Below are 13921 nucleotides of genomic sequence, written 5' to 3'. Positions count from 1 at the left end.
GCTCCTGCTAAGCACCAGTGCTTTTCTCATTCGGTTTTTGATGCCAATAGCACTCTCCATACAAACCTGAGCAGTGAAATCTACTCTAGGAGACAGTCCTAGGTGACAATCTTTGTTAAGGAACAGCTGAGGCAAGTACCTCATAGACATTTATGATAATCACAGGTTTTCTGGACTATAAAAACCGAGGGCTATGCTCCAATCCAAAGCCATTATAGACTCTACCCCACTGTAGTGAAGACACAACCAAAGGAAAAACACAAGCTCCCTGCAGAAATCAAGCTGCCAGTAACTAGCTTTGTGTCAGATGCATCCATGCAAAGAACAATACCCAGTGACAAACTGACCATAAAAAAAAAGCTTTATTAACCCTTTTGCACCAGTTCTTCAGGTATCCATTGCCAGCAATGGAGCCCAAGCCAAGTGATCCAAATTTCCGCCCTCAAGAGGTTAGCACTTTACATTCACTTACAAAGCTGAGTGAGGTACATTTTCAGAAGTAGAAAGATTTGGTTGCAAGTCCCATAAAAAGATGGAGTGTTCCTTGGCCATTTTAATGGATTACAAACTGGTATGGTCCTTGAGAACAGAATAATGCAGGCATTGGGAGCTCGAGGTGTCTCAGCTTGCAGGGAGAGCATAGTGACCACTAGAGCAAGACCCTTCAGCACAATTCCTCCTCAATCCTTCCACCTCTCAGGAGTGGACTCCATGCTGCAGGCACAGCCACCAGGTAGATCTCAGCTACCAACTGGTTTGAAAACCCAGCCTGAGCGGGTTCAGACTTTCCCTGGATGTAAGCTGTAAACTCAGAGTGCGAGGAATAGAGAGACCTCAATGCTCAGTTAGGCTGAAGATAGAAAAATAAAGCTGGTTCAACCAGAGATATAATACTGCCTACAAATCAGGAGCTGAAGTTCACTGTAACCTGTATGCTTTTTTCCTCCCCAAGTCTGCAATCAAAAAAGCATTTATATGGACACATACATAGTTCAAAAGGCACAGGAAGTAAAAGCATTTCTGAACGACCTCATGTGAATTTAACATCAGTATAACTGTAAAATAAATAAATATGTGCAAGATTAAAAAGATCACAACGTTCTCCTCTGTGACATATTTTGTAAAAAAAAAAGAAAATACACATACGTGCATACACACACCTCACTGAGAATAAAAAAAAGTACAAACAGTCATTTATCAAACTCCTATACATACTTTTACAGGCATTCAGAACATCACCATAGAAAACAATTAAATTACTACCTTAAAACGCAACCAAAGATGTTTTTTTTCCCTATACAACCCTATACTTATTTAGGTGTCTGCAATCCAGGTGAGTAGAGTACATACAACCTCTCCCCCCATCCCCAAGAGAAACTGCAGTTTTTCAGGGGCAAATCTTCCTGGGCAACAACTCTTTTCCCCTCATAAAATACTTTGACAACTGCGTATTTTGTAAACCAGCCAGAAGCTCCAGGTGCATCTGACGCTCTGGGATAGCAATAAAGAATGGTGTTAACAGTGTTCAATCAACAAAACAAAAACACCAAACCCTAAATAAAAAGGTAGTGACCAGTTCACAGGTAACTTGGCAGCGGTTTATAGATGAGATAAAAATCAAGGTGCTTAAATTTACATGACCGTCAACATTCCTCCCAAAAAAGGGAACACAAAGATAAAACAAACCTCTCAGATGTTGTTGGACTCTTAGCAAATCACTTACAGTGAGTACAGTTCTATTGCAGTTTTCTTTTTCAAGTTTTGCTGGAAGAATTCAGCAAAGTATTTGGGATGCAGGAGCAAGGAAAGGGAGAAACTCAACATGAGCTACAAACTGATTCACAGCTAAGTTAACATTTAGAATCTAGCTTCCTAAAACAAAGATTTTAGAGCATCTCATTTTCATGGCATAGAACATTAATTTTGTTACATGTAACATTTTATTCTGGTTTTCTGCCAAACACAAGGGCCGAAACAATCCTTTTCTTTGTGTGTGGAAAACACTTGCAAAATTTAGCTCTTAATTTTGATGCCACTGGCTTCAGGAGGAGACCAATGGAAGGAAAGTTTTAACTGTCGCAGGCAGGATTATAAATTTGCATTTGTTAGCTGTAGAATACTTGCTTTCCTGTGAAAACAGTAAATATTACCTCAGTTTGAAGTGTAATAAAGTACTTCTCCCTGAAACAACACTGTACAGCGGTCTGCCTCAGCCTCCCAACCACCAGGCAGACAGAGTATCTTACACAGGCACATCAAGTGGGATTTACATTTTTAAAGAAAATCTTTCAGCTGCAACTGTCTTAAGCAAATCACAAAGAGTGCAAACATACTTCAGTTCTCCTACTTTTTGTATTTTCCTTGGAAAAAGACCCACACAGTAATCTCACTCTGTCATGATTGCCCAATTTGTTTTCAAGTAACTCCTCTTAATAATCGTCATTCCAGATCCTGTAAATTTATTGTGCTTCCAGTGAACTGAGAGTTATCAGAACCTGCATCATCTTCAGTGGAATTGTGTGGTTCCTGTTAAAGCAAACAGACAGCATGAAGTACTTTCACCTCTGGATGGTTTCAGTGCTTATCAGCAAGATTATTTTGACGTTTACTCAACACCAGAGAAAAGCGTGGAATAGCTCAGAGAAACCCAAAGCTCTTCCACTTCAGGAATCCACCCAAACAGTGTTGCCACAGTTTTTCTATGGAACACTTCAGATGAGCATTACTAATGGAAATAGATTTAAAATCACTTTTTGCTCCATTAACTCTCTACCATTGCCAATAGTCCCACTTCTCTCATACTTAGACGTTTTGAGGAAAGTGCCTCTCCTCAACAAAATAATATTTATTTTCTGTCCAGGAGAAACCCACTTGGCAGGAACAGGTACATTGCAGAGTTTATAAAAAATGAGGTCCCTAAGCAGGCTTTTAAACTTAACTGACACCCCCATAAGGGCACCACTCCAAAATCTAGGTTCAAGATTCTATTTCCCACTTCCCTCTTTCGGTAGCCTCCAACATTCCAATTCTGATCCTCTTTCTTGACCCACCTAGTATCTGCAGGATGGGATCAGGAAAACAAGGGTGGGGCATTTCAGAAAAGTAACATTTAGTTATTCATTACTCAGTAGCAGAGGAACAAAAACCAAGCACTGCTGATGTGTCAAAGGTTGGTAACAGACACAAGAGACATTGTGCAGTGCAGTTCTCTGCTTACTATTCCTTGTGAATGGAATTCAACTCCCAATGGAAAACAAAGTATTTTCATCAGGCAGAACATGAGAGTGCTCACAGTAAACTGTCTTTATGTTCAAGCAAAGGCAATAAAACACAGTGACTTGACATGCTGTACCTGAAGTATGTAAACAGGTAAATCCACTGTAAGCTGAGAATGTGATGAGGAAGACTGAGAGCTCAGCTGAAAAGGAAGATCTCCCTCTCCTGGGGAATCATCCTGTGAATGCAGAAACATGATGAAGTTACACAACCCCCAGGTATCTCAGCACAATATGGCAAATTTCACTCAGTCTCACAATCTTAATATATTTGATAAAGCCACTGCACTGTTCTAGTAAGGCCCAGCTCCACAAAGATGTGGAAAGTTAACTACAACTTAAATCTGAACCTAGCTCGGTGTACAGCCTATTATCCTGTCCTCATCAACCTGGAACACTGGCAAAATCTGAAGAGGAAGGAAGGGTTCCTTGTTCAACAAATCTGACACTCAGAAACATGCAACAAGTTTCATCATGTTTTCATGAAGCTGATACTTAACATGAAAGTTACAAATGTGTACACCCATCAAAAAATAGATCAATGGAGAACTCTGTCCATAGGTCTCTCCACACCAGAGTTGTCAGCAATGAAGGAGAAGGAACTTACCCTTTCTCTGAATACTACACAGATATACCTGGCAAAAAACCTATTACCTGCCATGCTCCACTAATCATCCCCCACCGATTATTAGGTTGTTTTTTTTGTTTTTTTTTTTTTTTTTTTTTTTTTTAATTTTAAGCTTTATTTCAACAGATAAGAGAAATAACAGTTTAGGCTGAAACTTCTTTTTGCAAGAACATTTTCATGTCCATCTCATTTACTTTATAAAGAAGAGCTCAAGACTCCATCCAGGGGCAGTAGTACCCGACTTCACAAACACTTAAATTTTCTCATAAATGGAAGTCTGGATAACAGAGAAGCTGAACATGTTTTTTTCTCCTCAGGTCTTACCTGAAGAAGCTGAATTTGCACATACTGGGCTCCAGTGGCAGGGTCCCTTATTGTCAGCCCTCCATTTGGCAGAACTATGTTACCACTCAGTCGACTGCCAGGAGTAGACGAAGAAAAGTTGGTTGGACTTACTTTACCACCCTTGTTTTTCCTCTGACCAGAACCAGATGCCCCTAAAAGAAAGCAATTTTAATATTTAGATGAATTTGCTAGAGTTTTCTGCTATTATTTTTCAACTTTTTGCAGCTGTTTATACCACACAGCAAATGCCCACAGCAGGGCAATATAAATAAGCACCATCTGACAACTGCTGAAAGGCAGAGAGCACTCAGCTGGTGAACTCCAGCTGCTGACTGACCACCTTTTTACAAGAACACCATTGAAAAATCACAAACTGCTAAGCTTAGGGCCCTCCCCTGAGTTAGCACAGAAATATCAGCATATTTGTGGTGTTATAGAAAGGAATTAAGAAGTAGGATTGCATTTTCTATTTTTCATTCAGCAACTCATTTCCTGAGAAGTCATGCACATGATTTTTCTAAACTGTAAAAAAAAGCATAGTGAAGATCATTATTTACAGGAAGATTTCAAGGACTACTAGATAGAATAGGCTACACAAGTACAACTATCACAACCTTAAGCTTTTTTTTCAGTTGAAAGCAGGATGAACCAGCTGCTGTATCACAAGCTGAAAACCAAAACCCTAATCAAAACAAATGTAAGAATACAGTCCTGTCAGCTCAGGTTTTTGTTTGGATTTTTAAAAAAAGTCTGTAATAAATGAAGGGCTTGGATAACCTATATTTAAATACTGATTTTCCCTCTACAGTATTCACTCAATCTAGTTAAACCAATCAGAAATGCAAGACTCTCTAGACCATTGTGAGAGGCACAGCATACCATTAAGGCAACAGCTGGTGAAAAGTGGACTATTGGGAGTCTTGAACAGGAACAGAAACAGGAATTTTCTGAGGTCATCTTAGAAGTCATGCAAAGTGCAATCATATTTTTTAAACTAATGTCCAAAAGACATGTTTGATGATACATGCACATGTTTGATAATATAAGGCCCCTTAAAACTAGCTTCATAAAGCACTTATCCTTCCATGTGGTGATTTGCTGAACCAGACAGAATATATGCACATATGCATTTTACAAATACACAAACAAAACAGTTCTCAAATCAGAACTAGTCTCTTAACTCACCTCAAAAACTATTGCCTTGATTTTCAGAGGAGGAAGGTCTAAGAGACAGCAAGGCAGCACTAAACTCAGTCTATATATATGATATTGATAGATCATAAATCTGTAATATTCCACCCCAGCCCCAAAGGTAGACACATCTCAAACACCTGAGCTCATGCAAGTCCAGGGAACCATGGACCACGTTTGATCTCACAAAGGAATGGTTATTATTCACATCAAATGGCTCTGAGTCAAACTAAGAGGACACATCTGGAATCATGACCCAAACTTACCCTGCACAAGAATGCTCTACAAGGCTAAAGTATAAGAGAGAGGTTTGAGTATATCTAGATAATCAAAAATAAATTCCTTAACACTGTTATTAAGTGAAACACAAAAGCAAAATCTAGCTGAAATTTCCATTGTCTGTACTGAGTAAAAGAACCCCCTAGATAAGACCAAAAGCATAAACAACAGAAAGCACAGTAACATAATTTTTAGTTTCAAGAAGAAGCAGATGAAGAGAGGGACAGCTAGTGTCTTGTTAATAATCATGAAATATAGGGTACAGATTTCTTTGTAAACTTCCCATGAATCTGATATTCCATCCAATGTGGTTATTCTGAGTAACAGATGGTACAACACATGCATAATTATTTTAACTATCAATAAACAGGATAGGACATTTAAGAACATTACTCAGAAACCTGCTCCCACTGCACTGCCAAAATTACTAATTTTTTTTTTTCAGTAAATGTAACAGAATAGCTTCTCACCTGTGCTGCTGCCATTCCCTTTTTGTTTCTTTTTCTTGGCCAGCTGAATGGCTCTATAGTCTGTTCTCGCAGACCCACTGCTCTCCTAGTTAAAGGGGAGAAAAATAAAGCCCAGAGATGCAAGGTTTTTGGAGTTAAGAACAAGATAATGAAAACACACACTAATGAGTTTTCAGATGCAGTTATCTTCTATGCTGCAAACACTGAATTCTAGTTTCCCCCTATCTTTTGATTTGAGTTTCAATAAATTCCCTGTATCTACTCAGTATCTGGAGCTCAACACAAGAAGACGTTAGCTCTACATTCGTAAGTGTTCAGATTTTAAGAGTGCAAAACATGTACTTCATAATGTAAACAAAAAGTTAAGTCTGCAATAACACAGTGAAACAGAAAGGGAAAAGTACTTAAAAGAGGAATGAGGACTGGGATGAAAATGCTGCAGTTACTGTTACAGCCCAAATCTTTCCCTGGAATGAAATGAACAAGTAACACGTTTAACACTTATTCTTGGGTGTTCTTGCAAATTCCATTTCAGATGGGTGGCTGCTTATTTTGAAAGGTTCTTCCTGAATTGTCCCCACCAGAATTTCAGTATTTCTTAGAACTTGTCACCACAGTGAATCTACCTGTGAAAACACTCTACTCAACACATCGTTCTACATCTTTCATCAAAAGAGAGACAAAATGCATGATCTGCAAAATCTGAAAGGTCTCCCTATAAGGTGTGAGCAGCCAGGAATATCCCCAAAGTCAGGCTGTCTCATGTAGGGGTGAAGTGAATACAGTTACTCCATACCAAAAACGAGCTGCCAGTCACTGTGCCAAGATCCATTTCCTTCTGTGCACTGTAACTCCCCAGAGGGTTGGAGAACACAAACTGTGTCACTACTTTGCTGCCCTCCTGCTGACCAACCACATCTGAGCTGGGAAGCAAATTCCGTTCAGCTTTAATTGGTGTCAGTAACTCAGGCACATTGGTGCTGCTGAGGCTGCTGGAAGGAGTCAAAGTGGCTGTGTCTATTGTTAAATTATTGCTGCATGTCAACCCATGCACATCCTGACTGGAATTCCTCACTGACAGAGATGCCAGCGAACCCAAGGCTTCGGCATTGACAGTCTGTACATCATCCAAATTTAAAGTGCTTTGCTGTAGAACTGTTGCACTGGTTCCCAGCAGGAGAGAACTGTCCAGGCTCTGGGGCATGTCACTGCTCGCCACCAGGATCAAGGGATCAACTGCCTGGCTTAGGGAATTGTTACTGACAGGCAGGCTCCCCCCCAGCGTCGAGCCCACCGAAGCCACATCGATCGTGACGATTCCAGAGTTCACCAGAGCCATGTCTGCTGTAATTCCAGAATTGTTACTGGACATGTTGGAAAACAGGGATACGAGGTCGATATTGCTGAGATCACTCTGCCCTGGACTAGTGAGTTCACTGCTGGGGGTGAGGGAGCAGGTTGCTTCCAGCTGAGTTAGGAGATCTGGAAGAGAAGGGCTTGGTTATAAGACAGAGCTTCCACAGACAACAGGAAGAAAAAGAAGCTTAAAATTCTATAACATTCTATATTTTTTAGCCTACTAAAACACTTCCCACCTTCCCTGAAAGCAGATTTAGGGAAAAGCAACCTACCAAAATAAGTTCATTCTTTTACTGAGAAGTGTGAGTTATAAAAGCACTTGCCAAAAAATAACACTAAGGCAGTGCAGGCTAAGTACAGGTTGTAGAAGACTGAAAGGAGTGAAAAGAGAAATCCTTTTAGTCCTTATTCATATTTTACAGATGGCATGGAAAAGGACAAGCTTTGATTCATTGAAAAATGCTGCAATTTCTCACAATTTCAGAGGTCAAGCTCAAGTGTGTCTGATAGTCTGATACACAGAGATCCCACTGAAAATTTTAGAGGAGGGTGAAACCAACTTCAGTCTCAGAGAAGATTCTGTCATTCATATCAACGGAACTCAGATTTCACATCAGTAATTCCACATTTTCCTTAATAAAACACTTAATTTTTCCACTGCACCCTCTGGTAGCCAGAGACAAACACTTTACCTGGGCTGAAATTATGCTGCTTGACCATGTGCGTCTTCATACTGTGTTTGGAAGTGAACAGTTTATTACAGCTGGAAACAGGGCACCGGGTCTTTAATGAGTCCACATCCTGAAGATGTTTTTTGGAGTGAATATACAGACTACTTCGTGCTGAAAATTTTGCACAACAGCCTGCAAGAAGATATATAAGGCTTTGAAGTTTCAAATTTAATGAAGCTTCTATTTAATATTCATATTTGATGTCTTAAAAAATCAGAATATCCTCTACTTGCTATTTTTCAGCACCTGTGCATACACTCAGAGGAACCACAAGAAAGTAAACCTGTCAAAGGGTAGGACAGTTTAACAGCCTGTTTCTGACAACATGAAACTCTTAAGTCATTCAGTGTAAAGCACAACCTTTTCACACTATGGCATCTGAAATTCTTCATGACAACTGCAGGAAACACCTGCAGAGGAGAAACAATCAAGTAGAGCTGCTTTACTTTTAAAGAGCTGAATAATCCAGATCACACCCAAAACTCTTTGCTTCTGGAGTTCCACTGAAGTGGTGAGGGTGGTCAAGCTACAGTATGAAACAGTTTGCTCTGTCATTCCTAACTCCAGGAATGATCACTTGTTCAAGACTTCTGTTTATAAGTTTCACCTCTTCAAACCCTATTAGAAGATTCACTCTTAATTGTTCCAGTCCTGTACCAAGCACATATAACCTTTAGACAAAAATACACACCAGTTACCAGGAAACACATATGAGAGTGGAGCAATACCTTCTACTGGACACTCAAATGGTTTTGTACCAAGGTGAGTTATACTATGGCCTTTCAAGTGTTCTGCTCTTGTGAAGGACTTCCCACAGCCTTCTACTGGGCACATGAATCTCCTGTCATCTTCGTGTTTCCTACAAGGGAAGGAAATTGTCATTGGCATGATTAAATCCACTACTGCTTAGCTAGTGGAAGAGAAACAAAGACAAGCAAACAGCCAGTGGCTTAGGACAGTATTATCAGAAAAAGCTCCCTTTACCTTTTATGCCTCAGAAGCTTGGACATACTGGTAAAAGACCAGCCACAGCCTTCAAAGTCACAGATAAAAGGTCTTTCACCTTGAATAAAAAATGTTACATTAATAATCTAATACAAAACACATACTGCTACCAGAAAATATTAAAGCCTGCTTAAGTTGAATTAATTTAAGACAAGACAACCAACTCCTCCTGCAATGCACTGCAGAGTAGTATAATGTCCCTTCCCCCTCCTACAATCTGGGCTTTCTTTAACTCCATGCTATTGCATCAGGGAGCACAAGTATTTACCAATCCACCTCATATCCTCAAGGTGCTTCAACAGTCAGTAACAGGATTACTCAAAACAGAAACACAACTGAACTGTTTTTCCCTATTTTCATGATCTGCCACTATGCCTTGATCATAAGACTGTGAAGTATATGACATTGGTTTCCATCACACCTATGAACTTCAAATGACACTTTAAAAAACCTCAAAACTGTAAATCCATGAAACCAGGAAAAGAGAGGACAGTAGAGGACACACCAGTAACATGACAAGGCTGTATTTCAACTTTGCAGTGGTCCTTGCAAGTCAGGTGTGCTTGCCAGAGCTGAAATTTATCTTCTTGCTATTCCAAACCTTGGTACATACATTCCACATGTTCTGAGACTTTTTCAGCTGTTTGTTTGTATCAAGAGTGAGATTTATACAACGTTTTGAACATCTATGAACTTGGGAATAGAGCTGGGATAGTTTCTTCTGGACAGAATGCACAATGACAAAAGCCACATCTTTGCATATGTGACAAAAGCCACAGCTTTGCATGTGTGCTTAACTTATTGCATACGACAACTTGATTCAGGGACTCCTATCCCCGGAAGACCAAGAATCAAATGCTTTCACTGACTCCAAATAACTAATGTTACCCTTCCTGACTTTCAGATTTTCCAGCACACTGCAGTCCACTTTCCACATACTATGCTCCATGTGCTCCCCCGTGTACAAATCATCTCTGTGAATACCTGTGTGACTCCTCATGTGGATTTTCAGTCGGCAGGCCTTGTCATACTGCTTGTTACAGCCAGGGAATGAGCAGGAGAACTGCTCTTGCTCTCTGAAGTGGGCTCGATTGTGGGAGAATAATGCACTCACTGTGATAAACGTTCGCTCACAGCCTGGGGAGAAAAGGCAAATAGCACATCTGCTTGACAAAACTCCATCACTTTGAAAACTGCACTATTTTCTCCCTCCCAGCTTTTAGCGAGGTAATTTCAGGATCGTTTTTCAGGATTTTGCATCCGGGAAAAGGGAAAAAAAAAAAAAAAAAAAAAACAGACCGTGAAATCCTACACATTATTCCCAGGATTTACAATTGTTTTGCCAAGGTGGGCAATCAATATCGCCTCGGTTAAGGCGGACCCACTTAACGCTGGCGCCGTGTCTTGCGGGGTTTCACTGCACCAGCACAAATTCACAGGAGGAAAGGTGCAGCCTCCTCCAGCTCCCAAACTTTTTCTCTTGGTAACTGAGGTGGCCGGGAGGAGAACCTTCCTTGACATTCCGGGGTACCACGAAGGGGAAGGAGAAGCGGGAGCAGAAGAAGTGAGCCGAGCGCGGCACGGCCTCAGGGCAGGGATCCCAGTTTCTGGAAGGGGAGGGAAGGGAGCCCAGCCCCAGAGGCGGCTTACCGGGGAAGTCGCAGCGGAAGGGCCGCTCGGGCTCCAGGTGGCTGCGGCGGCGGTGGGCGGCGAGGCGGGCGGCGCTGGGGAAGCGCTGCCCGCACGCCTCGCACTTGTGCGCCGCCTCCTGCTCGTGGGCGCGGCTGTGCGCCCGCAGGTTGTACACGGTGGTGAAGCGCTTGGTGCAGCCCGGCGCCGCGCAGGCGAACGGCCGCAGTTTGTCGTGCGAGTGCAGGTGCCGCCGCAGCTTGTAGGCCGTGGCGAAGGACCAGGCGCAGCCCGGCACCGGGCAGCCGAAGGGCCGCGCCGCCCCGCCCCGCCCGTCCTCGCCGCCGCCGTGCGCCGAGAGCCGGTGCAGCCGCAGCTGCTGCTTGCGGGGAAAGGCCTCTCCGCAGCGCGGCTCCGGGCACGGGAAGGCCGGCGGCGAGCGCGGGCGCGGCCCGCCCGGCGGCTCGGCGGGGCTGGCGGCGGCGGGGGGCGCGGCGCCCGCGGGCTGCTCGGCGCCGGGCCCCAGAGTCAGGACGCCGTTCTCGATGCGCACCAGCAGGCTCTGGTTGTTGATGGTGATGGTCCCCGAGAAGGCGCCGTCCTCCGCCCCGCCGCCATCGCCGCCCGCGGGGGGCAGCGGTGCTGGCGGCGGGGGAGGAGGCGGCGGCGGCAGCGGGGCCGAGCCGGGGGCCTCCTCCGGCGGCTCGGCGGGCGCCGGGCCCGGCTGGGCTTGCCCCGCTTCGCCGCCGCCCGCGCCGGGCTCGGCCGCACCGCGCACCACGTTGAAGACGAGCAGGAGCCCGTCGCTGTCGGGCGCGGGCGCCGCCGGCGGCGCGCTGGGCGCCGGGCTGGCGCCGGGCTCCGGCTTCTCCTCCACCAGCAGCACCGGGAAGCTCACGTAGAGGCCCGGCGCGGGGCTGCTGCCGGCGGAGGAGGGGGCGGCGGCGGCGGGCGGCGGGTCCCAGCCGGGCGGCGGCGGCGCGGCGGGGCCGCCATGTTGCGCGGCGGGCCGGGCCCGGGCCGCCTCCGCGGCCGGCAGCCCCTGCGTTTCCATCTTGGGGGTCCCTGTAGCAGCGCCTGAAACCGGAGCCGCGGGGCGGGGCCGGCGCGGGCCGCAGCGGAAACGCGGAGCGCGGAGCCGCGGAACGGGCGCGGCGCGGGCGGCGCCGAGGAAACCCGGAGAGCGGAGCGCCGGACGGGACGGAGCGGGGCTGTCCCGGGACAGGGCCGGCCGGGTGGGAATGGCACAGCGGGGTGCGACACCCAGCGTGGCACCGCTGGAGTCATCTCAGCCCCTGGGGATTGTGCTGATGTCCCTGCCAATGGCCAGGAGGAGTCCCAGAATTAGGGTTGGAAGGGGCCTCTGGAGATAACCCAGCCCAGCCTCCCTACCAAGGCAGGGTCGCGTCCAGGTGGGGTTTGAGTGGCTCCAGAGAGACTCCACGCCCTCCCTGGGCAGCTATTCCAGTGCTTAGTCACCCTCAATGTAAGGAAGTTTTTTCTTGTGTTGAGGTGAAACAGCTCCTGTTTTAGTTTATGGCCTTTGCTCCTCATCCTGTTGCTGGGCACCACTGAAAAGACTCTGGCAGCAGCCTCTTGTCACCTAACTTTGAGATATTTACATGGATTCATGAGATCCCCTCTCTCTTCTCTAGAATAAGCAAGCCCCGCTCCCCCAGTTTCCCCCTGCCAGAGATGTTCAGACCCCAAATCCTCTTTGTGGCCCTTCACTGAACCCTCTCCACTAGCTCCGTGTCTTTCTCATACTGAAGAGCCCAGAACTGGACACAGCAGCCCAGATGTGGCCTCACAAACAGATTGTGTCCCTGGCTGTGCTGTGCAGGAGCAGTGCTAAGGGTGCAGCCATGCTGAGAGAGGGAAATTGTTTAGCAAAACACCCTTTATACCATGAGTGGAAATATGGAAACAGCGCTACAGGCCAACCCTGGGCAATGCAAAGTCACTGTTCAAGCATGACCACGGCACAGCATGACCCAAGATAAAGCAGCACCAAAAAAAAAAAAAAAAAAAAAAAAATCCTACCAATTCAGCTAATGCATATATATGTTTTAAAATTTATTCTTGGGCAAAGCTTTCTCTGGGAGAGCGTTCAGGTACCTTATGGTTCTCCAACACTTAAGGAAAAGGTAAAATTATCCTTTATTTGCTATGGAAATTTACCATTTCCCTGCTGCTCTAGGACTGGCGAGCAGTCCCAGCAGATGGTGCTGTGATCCTTCTGCTGCTCAGATTATTCCTCCTTTCTGAGCATCAAACCTCCCACAGTCAGGGCGTGAAGCTGTGGGTTCACCCAGAGCTCCACTGGGTGTAGGTCTTCCCTGTCCTTGGCAACCCCAGCCATCCCAATCTCCCCATGGAGGTCTTTGCAGTAGCTTCCTTCATGTTCCTAGGAAAATACAGGTCTGCACCCAAGTTTATTGCTTAACACAAAGGTGCATCCCTGGTTGAAGGATGTAAAACCTGTCACCAAGCTCTTGCCTCCATCTGCAACCATGCACGAGGCTGTCAGGATAAGTGTCTGCATTTTAGGAAAGCGTGAAGCTGCTGAGATTCATAGGAAGGATGGTTCAGCCTGGCAAGCTTGAGACTTCACTCCACTGCACAAATTCACTGATTGTACATTCCCTGCCCAGGTCAGATCCAATGCAATGCCTACAGATGGATGGATTTCAAACTCTTCTCCCTGTACTGGCTTTGTCCAGCAGTGAGGTCAGCTACCTAAAAATGACAGCACCCCCACACAACAATAGCCTATTTACAGTCTAAGATTCACTGCACACAAGTAGAGGACAGATAAATCGAGGCTCAGCAGGGCTCAGAAAGGGAACTTTGCACCGGGGTTATTTATGGTTTCTGTGTGCTGGAAAGCCCCTGCTATTTCATCCCTGACAGCAACAGGTTAGTGTTTCCCTGTGCCCTCCCAAAGGTATTGTAAACCTCAGCCAGCTCACATTTGTTAAGTGCTTGAGATTTGCAGTTAAAAGACCC

General features: G+C 45.2%; 1 protein-coding gene across 1 annotated transcript; it reads right to left on the bottom strand.

Annotated features, from left to right (window-relative positions):
• Nucleotides 1-343: 343 nt before the first annotated feature.
• ZXDC (ZXD family zinc finger C) lies at nt 344-11966 on the bottom strand. The gene is made up of 10 exons (XM_053954127.1): nt 10934-11966; nt 10268-10420; nt 9263-9341; nt 9007-9137; nt 8240-8410; nt 6985-7670; nt 6189-6273; nt 4228-4400; nt 3353-3454; nt 344-2526 (listed from the first exon to the last, which is right to left on the bottom strand). The coding sequence occupies exons 1-10, from the start codon at nt 11964-11966 to the stop codon at nt 2440-2442; spliced, it is 2700 nt and encodes an 899-aa protein (XP_053810102.1). The 3' UTR covers nt 344-2439.
• Between the last annotated feature and the right edge of the window lie 1955 nt (nt 11967-13921).

Source organism: Vidua chalybeata, chromosome 12 (assembly GCF_026979565.1).
Source record: "Vidua chalybeata isolate OUT-0048 chromosome 12, bVidCha1 merged haplotype, whole genome shotgun sequence".
In the NCBI taxonomy this organism is placed as follows: Eukaryota; Metazoa; Chordata; class Aves; order Passeriformes; family Viduidae; genus Vidua; species Vidua chalybeata.
This window is presented reverse-complemented; position numbering and strand designations above follow the sequence as displayed.

What these genes read in the sequence shown, in the direction of transcription:
- ZXDC (XM_053954127.1), bottom strand. Translation starts at nt 11,966, where the DNA reads ATGGAAACGCAGGGGCTGCCGGCCGCGGAGGCGGCCCGGGCCCGGCCC. An exon ending in CTTCCGCTGCGACTTCCCCG is followed by an intron (nt 10,421 to 10,933) that starts GTAAGCCGCCTC and finishes TTTTCTCCCCAG; the next exon opens with GCTGTGAGCGAACGTTTATC. An exon ending in ATTTGAGTGTCCAGTAGAAG is followed by an intron (nt 8,411 to 9,006) that starts GTATTGCTCCAC and finishes ATCTTCTTGCAG; the next exon opens with GCTGTTGTGCAAAATTTTCA.